Source organism: Sus scrofa, chromosome 10 (genome assembly GCF_000003025.6).
Source record: "Sus scrofa isolate TJ Tabasco breed Duroc chromosome 10, Sscrofa11.1, whole genome shotgun sequence".
Classification (NCBI taxonomy): domain Eukaryota; kingdom Metazoa; phylum Chordata; class Mammalia; order Artiodactyla; family Suidae; genus Sus; species Sus scrofa.
Genome location: NC_010452.4, coordinates 19,652,758 through 19,667,235, shown reverse-complemented (window position 1 = coordinate 19,667,235; position 14,478 = coordinate 19,652,758). Strand labels below are relative to the sequence as shown.

The window sequence follows — 14,478 nt, the reverse complement described above, 5'->3', positions numbered from 1 at the left end:
ACCCCTAGCCTGGGAACCTCCATATGCCATGGGTACGGCCCTAAAAAGCAAAAAAAAAAAAAAAAAAAAAATTACTGTGTACAAGGCCATAATGTCCAACACAGACAGCGCCATTCCCTTCCCCTGTGGAGGGCTGCAATCTATGCAGCAGGGCCTTTACTGGCCTGTGAGGCTGCAGGTGTGCATGTGTCCTGAGGGCCAGGCCAGGAGGGAGGCCTTGCCTTCCACCCGCTTATCAGGCAGAGGAACTGAGCACCGGCACCTGGTCCGCCTGAATGTCTAAGTACAACCACTTTCTGGTCTTTTTTTTTTTTTTTTTTTTTTTTTTGCCTCTGGGGCATATGGAGTTCCTGGGCCAGGGATCACATCTGAGCCACAGTTGTGACCTAAGCCGCAGGTGTGCTGGATCCTTAAACCACTGTGTCGGGTGGGGGATGAACCTGCATCCCAGTGCTCCCAAGATGCTGCTGATCCCGTTGTGCTGCAGCAGGAACTCCACAACCACTTTCTTTTCTCTCTAGAATGGGAACATTGTTGACCCCTTTCCAGGGATCTCAGAAGGGCCTTCCTAGAAACATATCTGTGGATGCCTCCAAACACTAGCTCAGTAGTGTTGAACCTGAAATCAGCGTGCACACACACACACACACACACGCACACACACGTGCACACACACACGCACACACATGCACTCCTATTTTTGGCAGTCCCTTTGGGGCTCAGCTTTTCCTAAGTCATTTTTCCATGGGGCTCTGACCCAGGGGTAGTGACCTTGCTCAGGCGCTTACTGGAGGTCCAAGCTGGGACCAGCTAACACCCACGTGAGGCAGGGGACCGCCTCTGGCGCAGTCGCACCAGCTCCCGGAGGACCTCTGAGCTCACCTCCGTCTCCTTCGTTTGCAGTGGCTGTGCTGTGTGCTGGTCTGACCCAGGGTTTTGGACCTCATCGGTGACGCTCCGTGCCCACCTGCCTGCCTCTTTTCTCCCCTTCTTGACAGTTTTGGGAACAGTTATCCTCAAGGGGGCATTCACTGTTATTCCTCTCTTCCTTGCCTGTTGTTGTTCCCTGCGAGCCTGGCCTCTCTCGATGGAACAGCCCCAGGAGCTGGAGATCAGCAGCATTTAAGCTGATCTCGGGGCATAGGGGAGGGACAAATTAATTAAAGTCGTGGCCCACATGTGTTCTGCCTTTCTCCAGTGATATGCCATCTGGGGAGGGCCCTGGGCTGTTCCTTCTTTAGGAAGGCTGTTCTTCAGAAGTGCCGTGGCTCCCAAGTTCCCATCGTGGCGCAGTGGTTACCAAATCCGACTAGGAACCATGAGATTGCAGGTTCGATCCCTGGCCTTGCTCAGTGGGTTAAGGATCCGGCGTTGCCGTGAGCTGTGGTGTAGGTGGCAGACGCGGCTCAGATCCTGCGTTGCTGTGGCTGTGGTATAGGCTGGCACCTGTCGCTCTGATTCAACCCCTAGCCTGGGAACCTCCATATGCTGCGGGAGCGGCCCTAGAAATGGCAAAAAGACAAAAAAAAAAAAAAAAAAGTCCCATGGCTCCAAGCTGCCTCTGGGGTTTGCCTTTAGGGAAGGAGCCACTCCTGGCTTCCCTCTGGGGAGGGTGTGGGGCTGGGCTTCGGGGGTGGGGTACGGGGAAGAGGGCTTTCTTCTTCACTGGCGGAAGGTGCTGTCCTGCACATCAGTATTGGCTCGGGGCCAGGAAAGGAAAGGAACATTCTTGCTCTGAGGAGTTCTTCCCTGACCAATAGCTTGAGGAGAAATGCAGTTCAGGTTAGTTTTGGTCACAGCTGGACCACAGGGATCTTTATTGTGGATAAGAAACTAGATGCCATAGCCTCGAGTCCTAACGGGGAGCTGGGACAGGGCTGGCTCTTCTACACAGACGGTGGGAATGAAGGAGAAACAAGGATGAATGTCTCAGTCAGCTGCTATAGCAAATGTCGGAGACCAGGTGGCTTATAAAAAACAGAGTATTTTCTCACATTTCTGGAGGCTGGAAGTCTGAGGTCAGCGCGACGTTAGTTGGGTTCTGGTGAAGTCTCTTCTGCGTACAGGCTGCAGGCTCCTTGCTCATGGTGGAGAGCAGAGCGGGGAACAAGCTCTCTCATAATTCTTTGTTGTTGTTGTCGAGTTGTATGAGTTGTTTGCATCGTTTGGAGATTAAGCCCTTGTTGGTTTCGTCATTTGCAACTATTTTCTCCCATTCTGTAGGTTGTCTTTTTTTTTTTTTTTTTTTTTGGTCTTTTTAGGGTCGTACCTGAGGCATATGGAGGTTTCCAGGCTAGGGGTCGAATTGGAGCTGTAGCCGCTGGCCTACACCACAGCCCCAGCAATGCCAGATCAGAGCTGCATCTGTGACCTACACTACAGCTCACGGCAACGCTGGATCCTTAACCCACTGAGTGAGGCCAGGGATCGAACCTGCGTCCTCACGGATGCTAGTCAGATTTGTTTCTGTCGAGCCACTACGGGAACTCCTAAAGTATAGCTGATTTACAGTGTTATGCTAATTTCCACTGTACAGCAAAGTGACTTGGTTATGTAATATACATATGTACCTTCTTTTAAAAATATTCTTTTCCATTATGGTTTATCCTAGGAGATTGGCTATAGTTTCCTGTGCTATACGGTAGGACCTTGTTAGTAGATATAGTGGCATCTACTAACCCCAAGCCCCCCGTCCATCCCTCTCCCTCCCCCCTCCTCCTTGGCAACCACAAGTCTATTCTCCATGTCTACGAGTCTGTTTCTGTTCTGCAGACAGGTTCATTTGTGCCATATTTTAGAGTCCACATACAAGGTATATCACATGGTATTTGTCTTTCTCTTTCCGACTTATTTCACTTAGTATGAGAGTCCCTAGTTCCATCCATGTTGCTACAAATGGCATTATTTTCTTCTTTTTATAAGGCTGAGTTGTATTCCATTGTGCGTATGTACCACATCTTCCTAATCCATTCATCTGTCGATGGACATTTAGGTTGTTTCCATGTCTTGACTATTGTGGATAGTGCTGCAACAAATATTGGGGTGCATATATCCTTTTGAATCATTGTTTTGTCCAAATATATGCCCAGGAGTGGAATTGATGAATCATACGGTAGTTCTATTTTTAGCTTTTTAAGGAATCTGCGTACTCTTTTCCATAGTGGTCGCACTAATTTACATTCTTATCAACAACTTACGAGCCACAGCAACGTGGGATCTGAGCTGCGTCTGCGACCTACACCATAGCTCACGGCAACACCCACTGAGCAAGGCCAGGGATCATACCTGCATCCTCATGAATGCTAGTCAGCTTCATTTCCACTGAGCCATGATGGGAACTCCTATTTGTAGACTTTTTGATGATGGCCATTCTGACCCAATATCAGTCAACTTCAATGCTGCCTTCAACTCTCTCAAGGCCCAGGGGAAGAAGGGGTAGGTCCTTAACTGAAGGGGGCCATAGGAGCACCCTCTGGGTTGGCACCTCTGAGGGAGAGTTCAGTTCTTCAGATCATGGAGAGAGAGGTATATTTGTTTGGCAGCCAGTGGGTCCCAGCAGAAGAGAGGTCCTTCCTTATCCGGCCAGAGAGATAAGGGAGCTTTCATCACCAGAGGTTCCATTAACAGGACTCGGCAGGTGTATGTCCAGCTGCCCTCAGGCTGCCTGGAGACGCCCCCCGCTTGTCCCTGTCTGCCCAGCTGGTGTTAGTCTGATGCTCGCTGGCCAGGTACACCTACCCCATTCTGTAAAAATAACCTGCTCTAAAGCAGTTCTCCCTTACATTTCAAATACAGAATGGCTGCCTACATGGAAAGTGGTGTTCTAATCCACTTGCAACAGGCAGGTTTTTTTTTTTTAAGACCTATAGGCTACTTTGGGGGATAGTCCAGTAACAACAACAACAGCAAAAGAGCTTCATCGCAAAATGATTTTGCTTAGGGGGTCTTGGGTCCCATCAGGGTTGTCCTGGGTCTTCTTGCCAACACGGCCTGTGGGGCCAGAGATCTTAGCACTGCCTCGCTTTTCTCTTAAACACCTGAGCGTTTGCTTTATGCCCCTTTCTCCCCGCTGGATTAAGGCAGTGGAGGCGCTGCTTTTTGGTGTGGTCTCTTCATTGATGCAGCTGCATCTCAGGAAAGATGGGCCCCTCCTGAATGGCGTGTCCGGGGGTGGATTCCCCAGTGAGGTTCCTGCAGTTTCTGGGGCTTCCTCCCCCAGGCAAGTGCATTAACCTGTTTCAGGGCTTCCTCATTTGTCTTCCCAGTAGAGAGGGTGGGTTTGCACTGGTCCCTCACAGAAGCCCCAGGGCAAGTGCTGATATGTGGTTGCCGTGAGCTGTGGTGTAGGTCACAGATGAGGCTTGGATCTGGTGTTGCTGTGGCTGTGGTGTAGGCTGGCAGCTGCAGTTCCAAACCGACCTCTAGCCTGGGAACCTCCATATGCCTCAGGTGCAGCCCTAAAATGGGAAAAAAAAAAAAAAAAAGAAGAAAGAACTTTAGCAATACGAATCCACTCTATCTGCTGCTCAGGCTGCTTAACTCTCAGTGCCCATCCCCAGCTTTCTCCCCAAGACCACGCAGGATGTTTTGCAGGCACTGGAATATGGGGAAAGGGCATCTAGTTTTCCCCCTACTGTGGTTGTTGTCCAAGCACGCCGTCCTTGCAGGCGGCATCTCCTGCTGGTGGCTTGTTGACTCCGAGACTGGGCTGGAGCTTCCTCTCTGGGGCCACACCCAGTCTTTGTTCAGGTCGTCATCTTCTCTGACCCTGAGAGTGAGCAATATTCCCAGAGTCGATGTACCAGCAGGTGCTCCTTTGGGCCAGTGGGGGGAGGGGCGCTGCTTGTCCTGGCCCTGGTGATGCCAGGCTCCAGAGGGCACAGCAGATCCGAGATCTGCCTCTGAGTATTGCCTGCGGGGAATGCCTCTGTCAGTAAAAACACGGGAAAGCAGACAGGGATTCTCCAGGATTTAGAAGGTGCCGTGGTTCCGTGCAGAGTCTAAGCCTTCAGTGTTGGCCTGTTGAATCAAATGGAATTCAACAGAGAAGAGAAGATTAGGAGATGAGAGACCTTATCTGGTGATGAAATTCAAGCCAGAATGTTCCTGCAGTCAAAGCGAGTCTGTTTGTGCTCTGGAAGGGGCAGGCAGGGAGCCTGTTCCAGAAGCTCACGGACACTCTAGTGTGGATTTGCACAGTGGGCTTACCCAGTGGGCACAGCCTCTGGAGGGCAGAGGGGGGGACTCCCAGGGGATGGAGCCATGCTCTTCAAGTCTACTCAGTAATTTAATCAATAAGCATCTTAAGCACCAACTACAAGCCAGGGTCTGTGCTCACCCTGGGGGTTACAGGGAGGGAATTGGAAGGTGAATGACACAGCTTTCTGCCTCCCAGAAACTTACAGTCTGATGGGGGAGACAGTCTCATATACAAATAACAATTTGAAACATCAGTGCTGGAAGGGAAGCACAGAAAAATCAGGTGAAAAGACGAGAGAGAGGAGCCTCAGGAAAGGGAGCAGGCTTCCTGCAGGAGAGGGGAGGAGGAGTTGGACAGCTGGGACTTCATTCATTCACTTGGTAAATATTTACTAATTAAGCATCAGCTACATTCTAGGTATTGTGCAGGCACCAGTAAATGAGAGGAAAAGACATTCCACATGCAGGGAACAGTGTGAGAAAAGGGAAGAGCCTAGGAAAAAAGTAGAGCCTGTTTGGAGAAGCCTGGGCTCTTCTGGAAGATTCAGGGCTGTGCTGTGACTTTGAGGCTGTCCCTGTATTCCCGCAGGACCTCCTGGGCCAGGAGGCGGCCACCTTCCCTTGTTTGGTACCGTCTTCTGTGCTGTGATCCTGCCTGGGGGTACTTTTCCTTTCTATAGAGGGAAGGAATTAGCTTATTCCCCACGTGGGCAAGACCCTCGACCCCCGGAGGTTCAGGTTGCTGGGTAACATCTCCTCCTCTACTCCCTTGGCTGGAAGCTGCCTCTTTGGGCCACTGAGAGCCACCTTCAGTGGCTGCTGCTTAGCACTGGGCCAAAGCACAGCCGGCTGTGGCCTCTGCAGCTCTGTCCTCACCACCCAGGGTGAAGGAGAGCAGGCCAGCTACCAGAAAGCCCCCGGGGGGGGAGGCCAGAAATGATCCCCTTGGAGCCGAAAGCCATCATGGCTGAGGAAGCACAGCGGCCTCCCGCTTCCACCTGCAATTCCTGAAACATTTACTACTAATTAATTTCTGAATTACACAACAATGCACTTGCTAATTACACTGGGGAAGCACCAACAGCTATAAAGGGGTCGTTATCTGTTGCACAAGTGATTCTAGTAGATGCTCTCCCAGAAATGAGAGAGGAAGGGAGGGTCGGGGCAGGGGAGGTGAGAGAGAGAGAGACTCAGAGACAGAAACAGAGGCAGAGGCAGAGGCGGAGACAGAAGGAAAGCCTGTCTGGCAGTCGTTGTCTAGGGACCTCAACAACCCTTCCAGAAGACGCACAGCCATCTCCACGCTCAGAGGGAAAGCTTCCGTGGGAGCCCTGCCAACTGTGCAAACACCACCAAATGTAAATAATAACACGCAGATGCGATGCAAACATAATGATAGCCGAACATTATGAGGAGAGAGACTCACTGGGGACTGGCCACGTTTTCACGTCGGCAAGTCCCATTTTGCACTGTGGTGATTAAAGCAGACTAGGTTTTTTTCTCTATTTTGTTTTTACTGCCACATGGATTTTTTTTTCTTTTTTTTTTTTGTATTTATACTAGGTTGGATATCATGTTAAAATAAGAGGCTTTTATATTATATTGGAATATCTGGATTATCAAAAAATTTTTTTCCTTTTTCTTTATAGCGGTGGACCTGCAGCATATAGAGGTTCCCACGCTAGGGGTCGAATTGGAGCTGCAGCTGCCGGCCTACACCACAGTCACAGCAACGCGGGATCCAAGCCACCATCTGCGACCTACACTATAGCTCACAGCAACACCGGATCCTTAGCCCAGTGAGCAAGGCCAGGGATCAAACTCACATCCTCATGGATACTAGTCTGGCTCTTAACCTGCTGAGCCACCACGGGAACTCCTGGATTATAAAATATTTATCAGGCTCACCAAGCATTACTGAGCTCCTACTGTGTGCAGGCTGGCCACTGAGCTAGAGGGGACCTGATCCCTGCCTGTGGGGACAGTCACTATTGCTAGGGAGAAAGATAAGTGTAAAAGCAAGTGGCTTCAGCATGCGGTGGAGACAGACACAGGGAGCCATGAGGGCACTAGCTGCCTCTCGGGGTTCAGGCAAGGCTATGTGTGGCAAGTTCCCTCCAGTTTTCCCTGGATCATGAGGGCCTGGAGCCCTCCCCCCACACCCCCAGCTCCTGGCTTACAGGTAGGCGGTCAGGTAGGAAGGCTGTAGGCTATGGGAGGTTTTCCTGTGGGGCGGGTTGTATCTGCCACAGTCTATCAGGGGACAGAAACCGCAAGTTATACCAACAGAAAGAATTAAACAGAGCAACTGTTATCTAGCTATAAAGTGATAGCTAGGAATTGAATGGATAAAAAGCATACTTAAAGGTACCCTGGAGGTAGCAGTTGCGGGAAGCTACTACCCTTAGGGCTGAACAAAGGGAAGAGGTTGGATTTATTAAAACAGAAATTTAGAGGAAAGACTCCATCAAGCTGAAACTCTGCCCTCGGAGTTCCTGGTGTCTCTGGAGGGGGAGGCTGTACTACTAGGGGACAGGTTTTACAGTTGTGGGAATAATTGTGAAGCAGGTTCCCCTGCTGCTAGTGCCCCCTGTTGGCAGAGCCCGATATGGAGTCTGCAGACAAGGAGTCAGAAGGTAGGCGGTCCCTTACACTGGAGATTCATCATTCAACATGGATTTTTGAGTTCCCACAAAACATCAGGCACTTTTCTAGCTCTGGGGATACAGCAGTGAGCAAACAGAAAAAATCCATGTCTTCTAGACTTACATTCTAGTTGACTAGAAGCAGACAATAAGCAAACATAAACGAGAAATTCTATAGTATGTATAGCATACTCTATGAAGAGAAATAAAACATAATTGTGTGTTTGTGTGTGTGAGAGAGAGACTGGGGCACACATTCAATTTGTTAATTAATTTAGTGGAATATAATTGATTTATTGTGGTAACTTCAAGTGCACAGCAAAATAAGTTATATATATATGCGCATATATATTTCAGATTCCTTATGATTATAGGTTATTACAAGATATTGAATCTAGTTCCCTATGCTATATAGTAAATCCTTGCTGTTTATTTTACATGTAGTGGTGTATGGATTAATCCCAAACTCCTAATTTATACCCCTTTGGTAACCATATTTTTGTTTTCTACGTCTCTGAGTCTGTTTCTTTTCAGTATATTGATTCATTTTTTAGATTCCACACATAAGTGATATCATATGATGTTTGTCTTTCTCTGACTTACTTTTATTCTTTTTTATGGCTGAGTAATAGTCCATTGTATACATGTGGTGCATTGGTTAATCCCAAACTCCTCATTTATATCCCCTTTCCCTTTTGGTAACCATATTTTGTTTTCTACGTCTGTGAGTCTGTTCCTTTTTGGCATATAGATTCATTTTTTAGATTCCACATGTAAGTGATATCATATGATGTTTGTGTTTATCTGACTTTCTTTCATTTTATGGCTGAGTAATATTCCACTGTATGTATGTACCACATCTTTTTTTTTTTTTTTTTTTAAAGGCTGAACCTGTGGCACATGGAGGTTCCTAGGCTAGGGGTCAAACTGGAGCCGTAGCTGCTGGCCTACACCACAGCCACAGAAACACCCGATCCTTAACCCACTGAATGAGGCCAGGGATTGAACCCAAGTCCTCATGGATACTAGTCGGGTTCCTTACCACTGAGCCACAACGGGGACTCCCTGAACCGCATCTTTATTCATTCATCTGTTGATGGACATTTAGGTTACTTCCATGTCTTGGCTATTGTGAATAATGCTATTGCTATAACTTTGGGGTGTTTGTATCTTTTTGCATTAGAGTTTTCGTCTTTTCTGGACAAAGCATTCCATTTTTTTGTTGTTGCTTTTTTTTTTTTTTTTTTTTTTTGCTTTTTAGGGCCACACCCACGGCATATGGAAGTTTCCAGGCTAGGGGTCCAATTGGAGCTGCCACTACCAGCCTACACCACAGCTGCATCAACACCAGACCTGAGCCACATCTGCAACCTATACCGCAGCTCATGGCAACACCAGATCCTTAACTCATTCAGTGAGGCCAGGGATCCAACCCACATCCTCATGGGTATTAGTCAGATTCTTAACCCCCTGAGCTACAGCGGGAACTCCCAAGCATCCGGTTTTAAATAGGAGGGTCTGGCAAGGCATCCCAGAGATTATGGTCTTTGAGTGAAGTCCTGGAACATGTAGGGGAGGAGCTTCTGGATACCCCTGAGAACAGTAAGGTAAAGAAAGCAAAAGAACACAGAAAGGCCAGGTTGGCGGAAGAACAAGGAGGCCCTCGGGGCCGGAGCAGGAGTTGGGGAGGTGGGTGGTAGGCAGCCAGGTCTGATCCTTACTCATCACTGTGGGGACTTTGAGTTTGACTCCTGAGCTTGGACGTCATTGAAGGTTTGAACCAAAGAGTGACAAGCTACCACTGCATTTTTTTTCTTTTTAGAGCTGCACCCACAGGATACAGAAGTTCCCAGGCAAGGGGTCGAATCAGAGCTGTAGCTGCCAGCCTACACCACAGCTCACAGCAACGCAGGATCCTTAACCCACTGAGCGAGGCCAGGGATCGAACCTGTGTCCTCATGGATTCTAGTTGGATTGTTTCTGCTGTGCCACAACAGGAACTCCCCCCTGCATTTTATTAGGACTATTCTGATGCTGAAACTTGGCTGTTCCAACTAGGAACCATGAGGTTGCGGGTTCGATCCCTGGCTTCGCTCAGTGGGTTAAGGGAGCTGTGGTGTAGGTCACAGATGCAGCTCGGATCTGGCATTGCTGTGGCTGTGGTGTAGGCTCTGGTTCAACCCTAGCCTGGGAACCTCCGTATGCCTCGGGTGTGGCCCTACAAAGATCCCCCCCCCCCAAAAAAATGCTTGTACCATCTCTAATTATAAAGTTGTGAAAAGATTCCATTTGAATTCATTAAGAGAAGAGTAATCTGAAGAATGCCGTCTTACTAACGAGATGGATAAATCGTTCTGAATAATCCAGGATATTTACATGTTTTCTTTTCACTGCCCTCTTGAGATTCTTATTTTCGCAGACAGCCTCTGGGAGTCGAAGTGACTGTGTACACTCTGGGGCTTTATTTTCTCATTGCACTTGCAAATCTTTCAGAGTTTTGTTTCTGTTTCTCTTTGACTCCTGCCACCAACGCGTGGGTGGCCTCCGCATGGCCAGCTGCTGAGGTCATGTCTGTCCTGTACCTGCTCAGCATCCCCCTGGGTTTCTGTCCCCATTTCTCCCTTTTTCCTCTTCAGTCTCCTTCTCTGGCTCTTTGAATGAGGTCAGTCCCCAGCCTGTCTGCAGCCCAAAGATCTCTGGACGTTCCAACCTCCTACTGGGATCTCTGCGAGGTCCATGCCTGCTCCTCCCAAATCCTTGAGGTCACTTGATGTCATCACCCAGCCATCCTGGCGCCTTCCTCTTGCTCATCCTTCGCTGATTCCTGTCAGTTCCTTTTTTGCTCCCTCCTAGTTTCCCCCATTCCCTCCCGCTGCTCGAAATCAGGCTATCTCCCCGTCCCCCCTGGCCTGCCCTGGTGCAGAGGCTGCCTAATTGATTCTTCTCCTTTCAAGCTCTTGCCATCTGTCTCTTGCGTCAGGAATTATTTCCCAAATCATCACTGCGTCGCTGTCTCCTCAAAACTTTCAGTGGTGTCCCCCTGCCAGCAGAATAACAGTCAAATCCCCTGGCATCCACGAGCCTCCTCGATGACTCCCAAGCCTTCATTCCAGCTCCACCCCGGTTCCCTCACCGTTTTGTTTGTTTGTTTTTGGTTTTGTTTTGCTTTTTAGGGGCTGCACCTGCAGCATGTGGAAGTTCCCAGGCTAGGGGTCCAATTGGAGCTGCAGCTGCCCGCCAACACCAGATCCGAGCCCCATTTGCCACGTACACGGCAGCTCGCAGCAATGCCAGATCCTTAACCCACTGAGCAAGGCCAGGGATCAAACCTGCATCTTCAAGAATACCGGTCAGGTTTGTTACCACTGAGCCACAACGGGAGCTCCTCTGGCCTCATCTTTTGGTCTCACTGAGTTCCTGGTGGCCCCGGGTCCCCAGTCCTGTCTCTTTGACGGGAGCTCTCCGAGGTCTTTTGCAGCAGCTGGGACTGTGCTGCACCCAGCCTGGTGCTCACTTCTCACCCCTGTGCTGGCAAGGAGAAAGCCAGGCCTTCTTGGGGTCAGCCCTGCCTGCCCTTCCCCAGCAGGGCAGCCCCGCTGCCTGGCTTCTTTCTGTGGCAGGTGTTTGTATTTCTCTCCCTTGTTTGGCCCCGCCTGCCAACCACACCGCCAACCCAGCTGACTGCATGGAAGCCCCCCAGGGACCAGCTAGGGTGTGTCCACACAGCTCAGCACTCACCAGCCCTTGGGTTCATCCAGGGGACGCTGGATTTTCCCAGAGGACAGTTCCACAGGGGGCAGCTCTCGGCCCACAGGGGACTATTGGAAATCCTGAGGTCCCCCCGCCCAGCCAGAGAAGGAAGAAGTTGTACCTCCAAGGGGTCTCCTGGCAGCTTCACCCTGAAGATGGACGTCACTGTGGGGCTGGGGATCCTGTCTTGGCTCTGTTGTGAACTGTTGCTAGCCCTCCAGCAATCTCAGGGAGGTCGCATAGCCTCCTGAAGCCTCCTGAAGGTTGTACCAGGAGAACATGTGTCCTGGGTCTGCACCCCCGTTCTGCTGGGCTGTCATGGAGCGGGTCTCGTGGCTCCTTGGAGCAGCTCCTGGGTCACCCGGGCCCCAGGGGGTAATGCTTCTGAAGGTGCTCGGGAGGAGGCTGGGTCCTGCCTGCCCGTCCTGTCCTCTGTCACCAGGCGCCCGGCCTCTTCCTGGCAGTCTAGGGCTCTGTTCTGCATTTCAAGTATGTCGAGTCAATTCTTACATCAGAATTCAGTGTCCATAAAGTCTTTCATTCTGTTTCAAAGGTGGAGTCTCTGGAGCCCAATATGCAAATTCATGGAAAGCGATATGCAAATAAGAGCACAGGCCATCAGGCTGTAGAGGACCTGTCCCTGGGCCTCTGTTTCCTCCTCTGTCCTCTGGGGGAGCTGGGCTAGAGGGCCACTCCATCCCTCCCAGTTCCCCCAGCCCCACATTCTGTATTTTGGAAAATGACTAAAGTGTCTGTGGGAGAAGCAGTTTCTCAAGTAGATCCTTGTCAGCAAGAGGTGGGCAGCCAGGAACCCAGGGTTGTAGGGTCCCTTCCAGTGGAATTTCCATGTCCTTCTCCTGTTTGACTTTTCCTCTCCATCCTGCTCATGGGCAAAATTCACAGCAATAATGTCAGACAGTAGTGGAGCTTCTCTCTATGTCAGAATTTCTAGGAACTGTTTTATGCTTTATCTCATTTAATCGACAAGGCATAGCAGCTAAGAGCAGGGGGTGTCGGGATGACCGTCTAGCCCCAAAGCCCAGCCCTGCCACTCAGTGGTTGTGTGACCTTGGGCCACCGGGTTGTGGTTTGCCTCTCTGTCCCTAACTGTTCCCCTCTGAAGTGGGGTTAGTTATCGCACCTACCTACCTCCTAAGGTTGTGACCATGATTAAATGGAGTGGCCCATGTGTTCAGGACGAGGTCCAGCATGTGGCCGGTACTCCATTAAAATCTAGCTGTTAACTCTACAAATTGATGCCGGAAGGATGTTACCAGAATCCAGGTTCTTGTTCATGGAGCTGAAGAATGAATTTCGCAAACACACAGGCAGCAAGCAAGCAAAAGTCTTTATTACCCGAAAGCAAATAGCTCCCAGGACAGGCTGGGAGAGGGAAGAAGAGTCCCCCCCTCTCTATTGTCCTATAGGGGTTTTGGTCCCTTAAAGATGGGGGTGGGGTACCAACGTGGGGTCCAGAAAGATGTGGCTTTCTCCCATTGACCTTGCCCAGTTGCCTCTATCAGTCCTTGTCCAACTGGGGTCTTAGGGTTGGAAATGTCCTGCAAGCTTTATGGTTTCTCTGCCCGTCTCTTCCCTTAGACTGAGTCACCATTCCTCTCACTCCTTTTGTATCATTTGAGGAGTGGGTTGGAGATTAATGTCCATCTGGGTGTAGGTGCACTCCCTCTAGTAAACAAGGACTATGGGGACGATACTCCCTGGAGCCCTTAAGTGGCAGATGTTCATCAGTGGCCATGTCAAAGGATGCATCGAAGCCCCCACTCCTGCACTGACTCCCTGCGTAATTATTCTGCCTCAAAAGGACGGCCCTCCAACACCCCTACCTGAGTGTGCGGTTATTCCCGCTGACCGCTGAGGGAACAGGCTGCGGGAGGTTGAGTGGTGGTGGCAGCCTTAGTCCTTTTGAGCTGCTGTAACAGAGTGCCCTAGACTGGGTGAAACAGCGGACAGGGTGGGAGGTGGGAGTCTGAGGCCAGGATGTCGGCACCGTTGGTTCTGGGGAGGGCCCTCTCCCAGGTTGCAGATGGGCATCTTCTGTTCGTTCGTTTGTTCTTTCTGTCTGTCTGTCTTTGGGCCGCACCCACAGCATATGGAGGTTCCCAGTCTAGGGGTCTAATCGGAGCTACAGCTGCCAGCCTACACCACAGCCATAGCGATGCCAGATCCAAGCCACGTCTGTGACCTACACCACAGCTTGTGGCAACAACCCACTGAGCAAGTCCAGGGATTGAACCCACATCCCATGGACACTATATCAGGTTCTTAACCCACTGAGCCACAAGAGGAACTCTGCCACTTTCTTACCATGTCCTCACAGGGCAGGAAGCGTGTGAGGAGCCCTCTAGGGTCCCTTGGCTAAGAGCACTCATCCCATTCACCAGGGCCTCACCCTCGCAACCGAAGTATCTCCAGAGGCCGCACCTCCAAACACTGTCCCACTGAGGGGTGCGGGCTCACATGCATGGTGAGGGGACAAGACCATTCAGTCCCTGGCAGGGACCAAGGAGGAACACCAGCGGGGGACCGTCTACTCGCATCTTCTGAACACACCCCCGTGCTCCCAGAATGGTCTCCTCCCTAGCCCCCACCCCAGCTTGTTTCTCAGCCCACCTGCTCCTCCCTTCCCCAGGGCATCGTCTCTGTCTCCAGCCGTTCTCGAGACTCTCAAATTGACAGGAAGGCGTTAACAAATCAATTTACAGATCCCCCCCACACCCCCACCCCGCCCAACAAAGGAAGAGGCAAAGGGCAAAGCAACCAGTAAGGAGGCCGGCTGGTGGCCTGGCAGCCTGGCAGCCTGGCCCCTGGGCTCAGCGCTGATGGCTGCGGCCCCGGAGGGGTCCCTGGCGGACCCAAAGCCACG

General features: G+C 50.6%; 1 protein-coding gene across 2 annotated transcripts in view; it reads left to right on the top strand.

Annotated features, from left to right (window-relative positions):
- The window catches only part of CAPN8 (calpain 8), a 109,833-nt gene that overhangs the window by 64,871 nt on the left and 30,484 nt on the right, over positions 1-14,478 (top strand). The window contains exon 21 of one of the 2 annotated variants that reach the window (XM_021064477.1): positions 904-1,178. The exons of the other annotated variant lie outside the window; for it this stretch is intronic. Coding sequence (XP_020920136.1) covers positions 904-927 — 24 coding nt within the window. The 3' untranslated portion in view covers positions 928-1,178. Of the gene's footprint in view, positions 1-903; positions 1,179-14,478 lie in introns of those variants that run through there. 2 annotated transcript variants of the gene reach the window in all.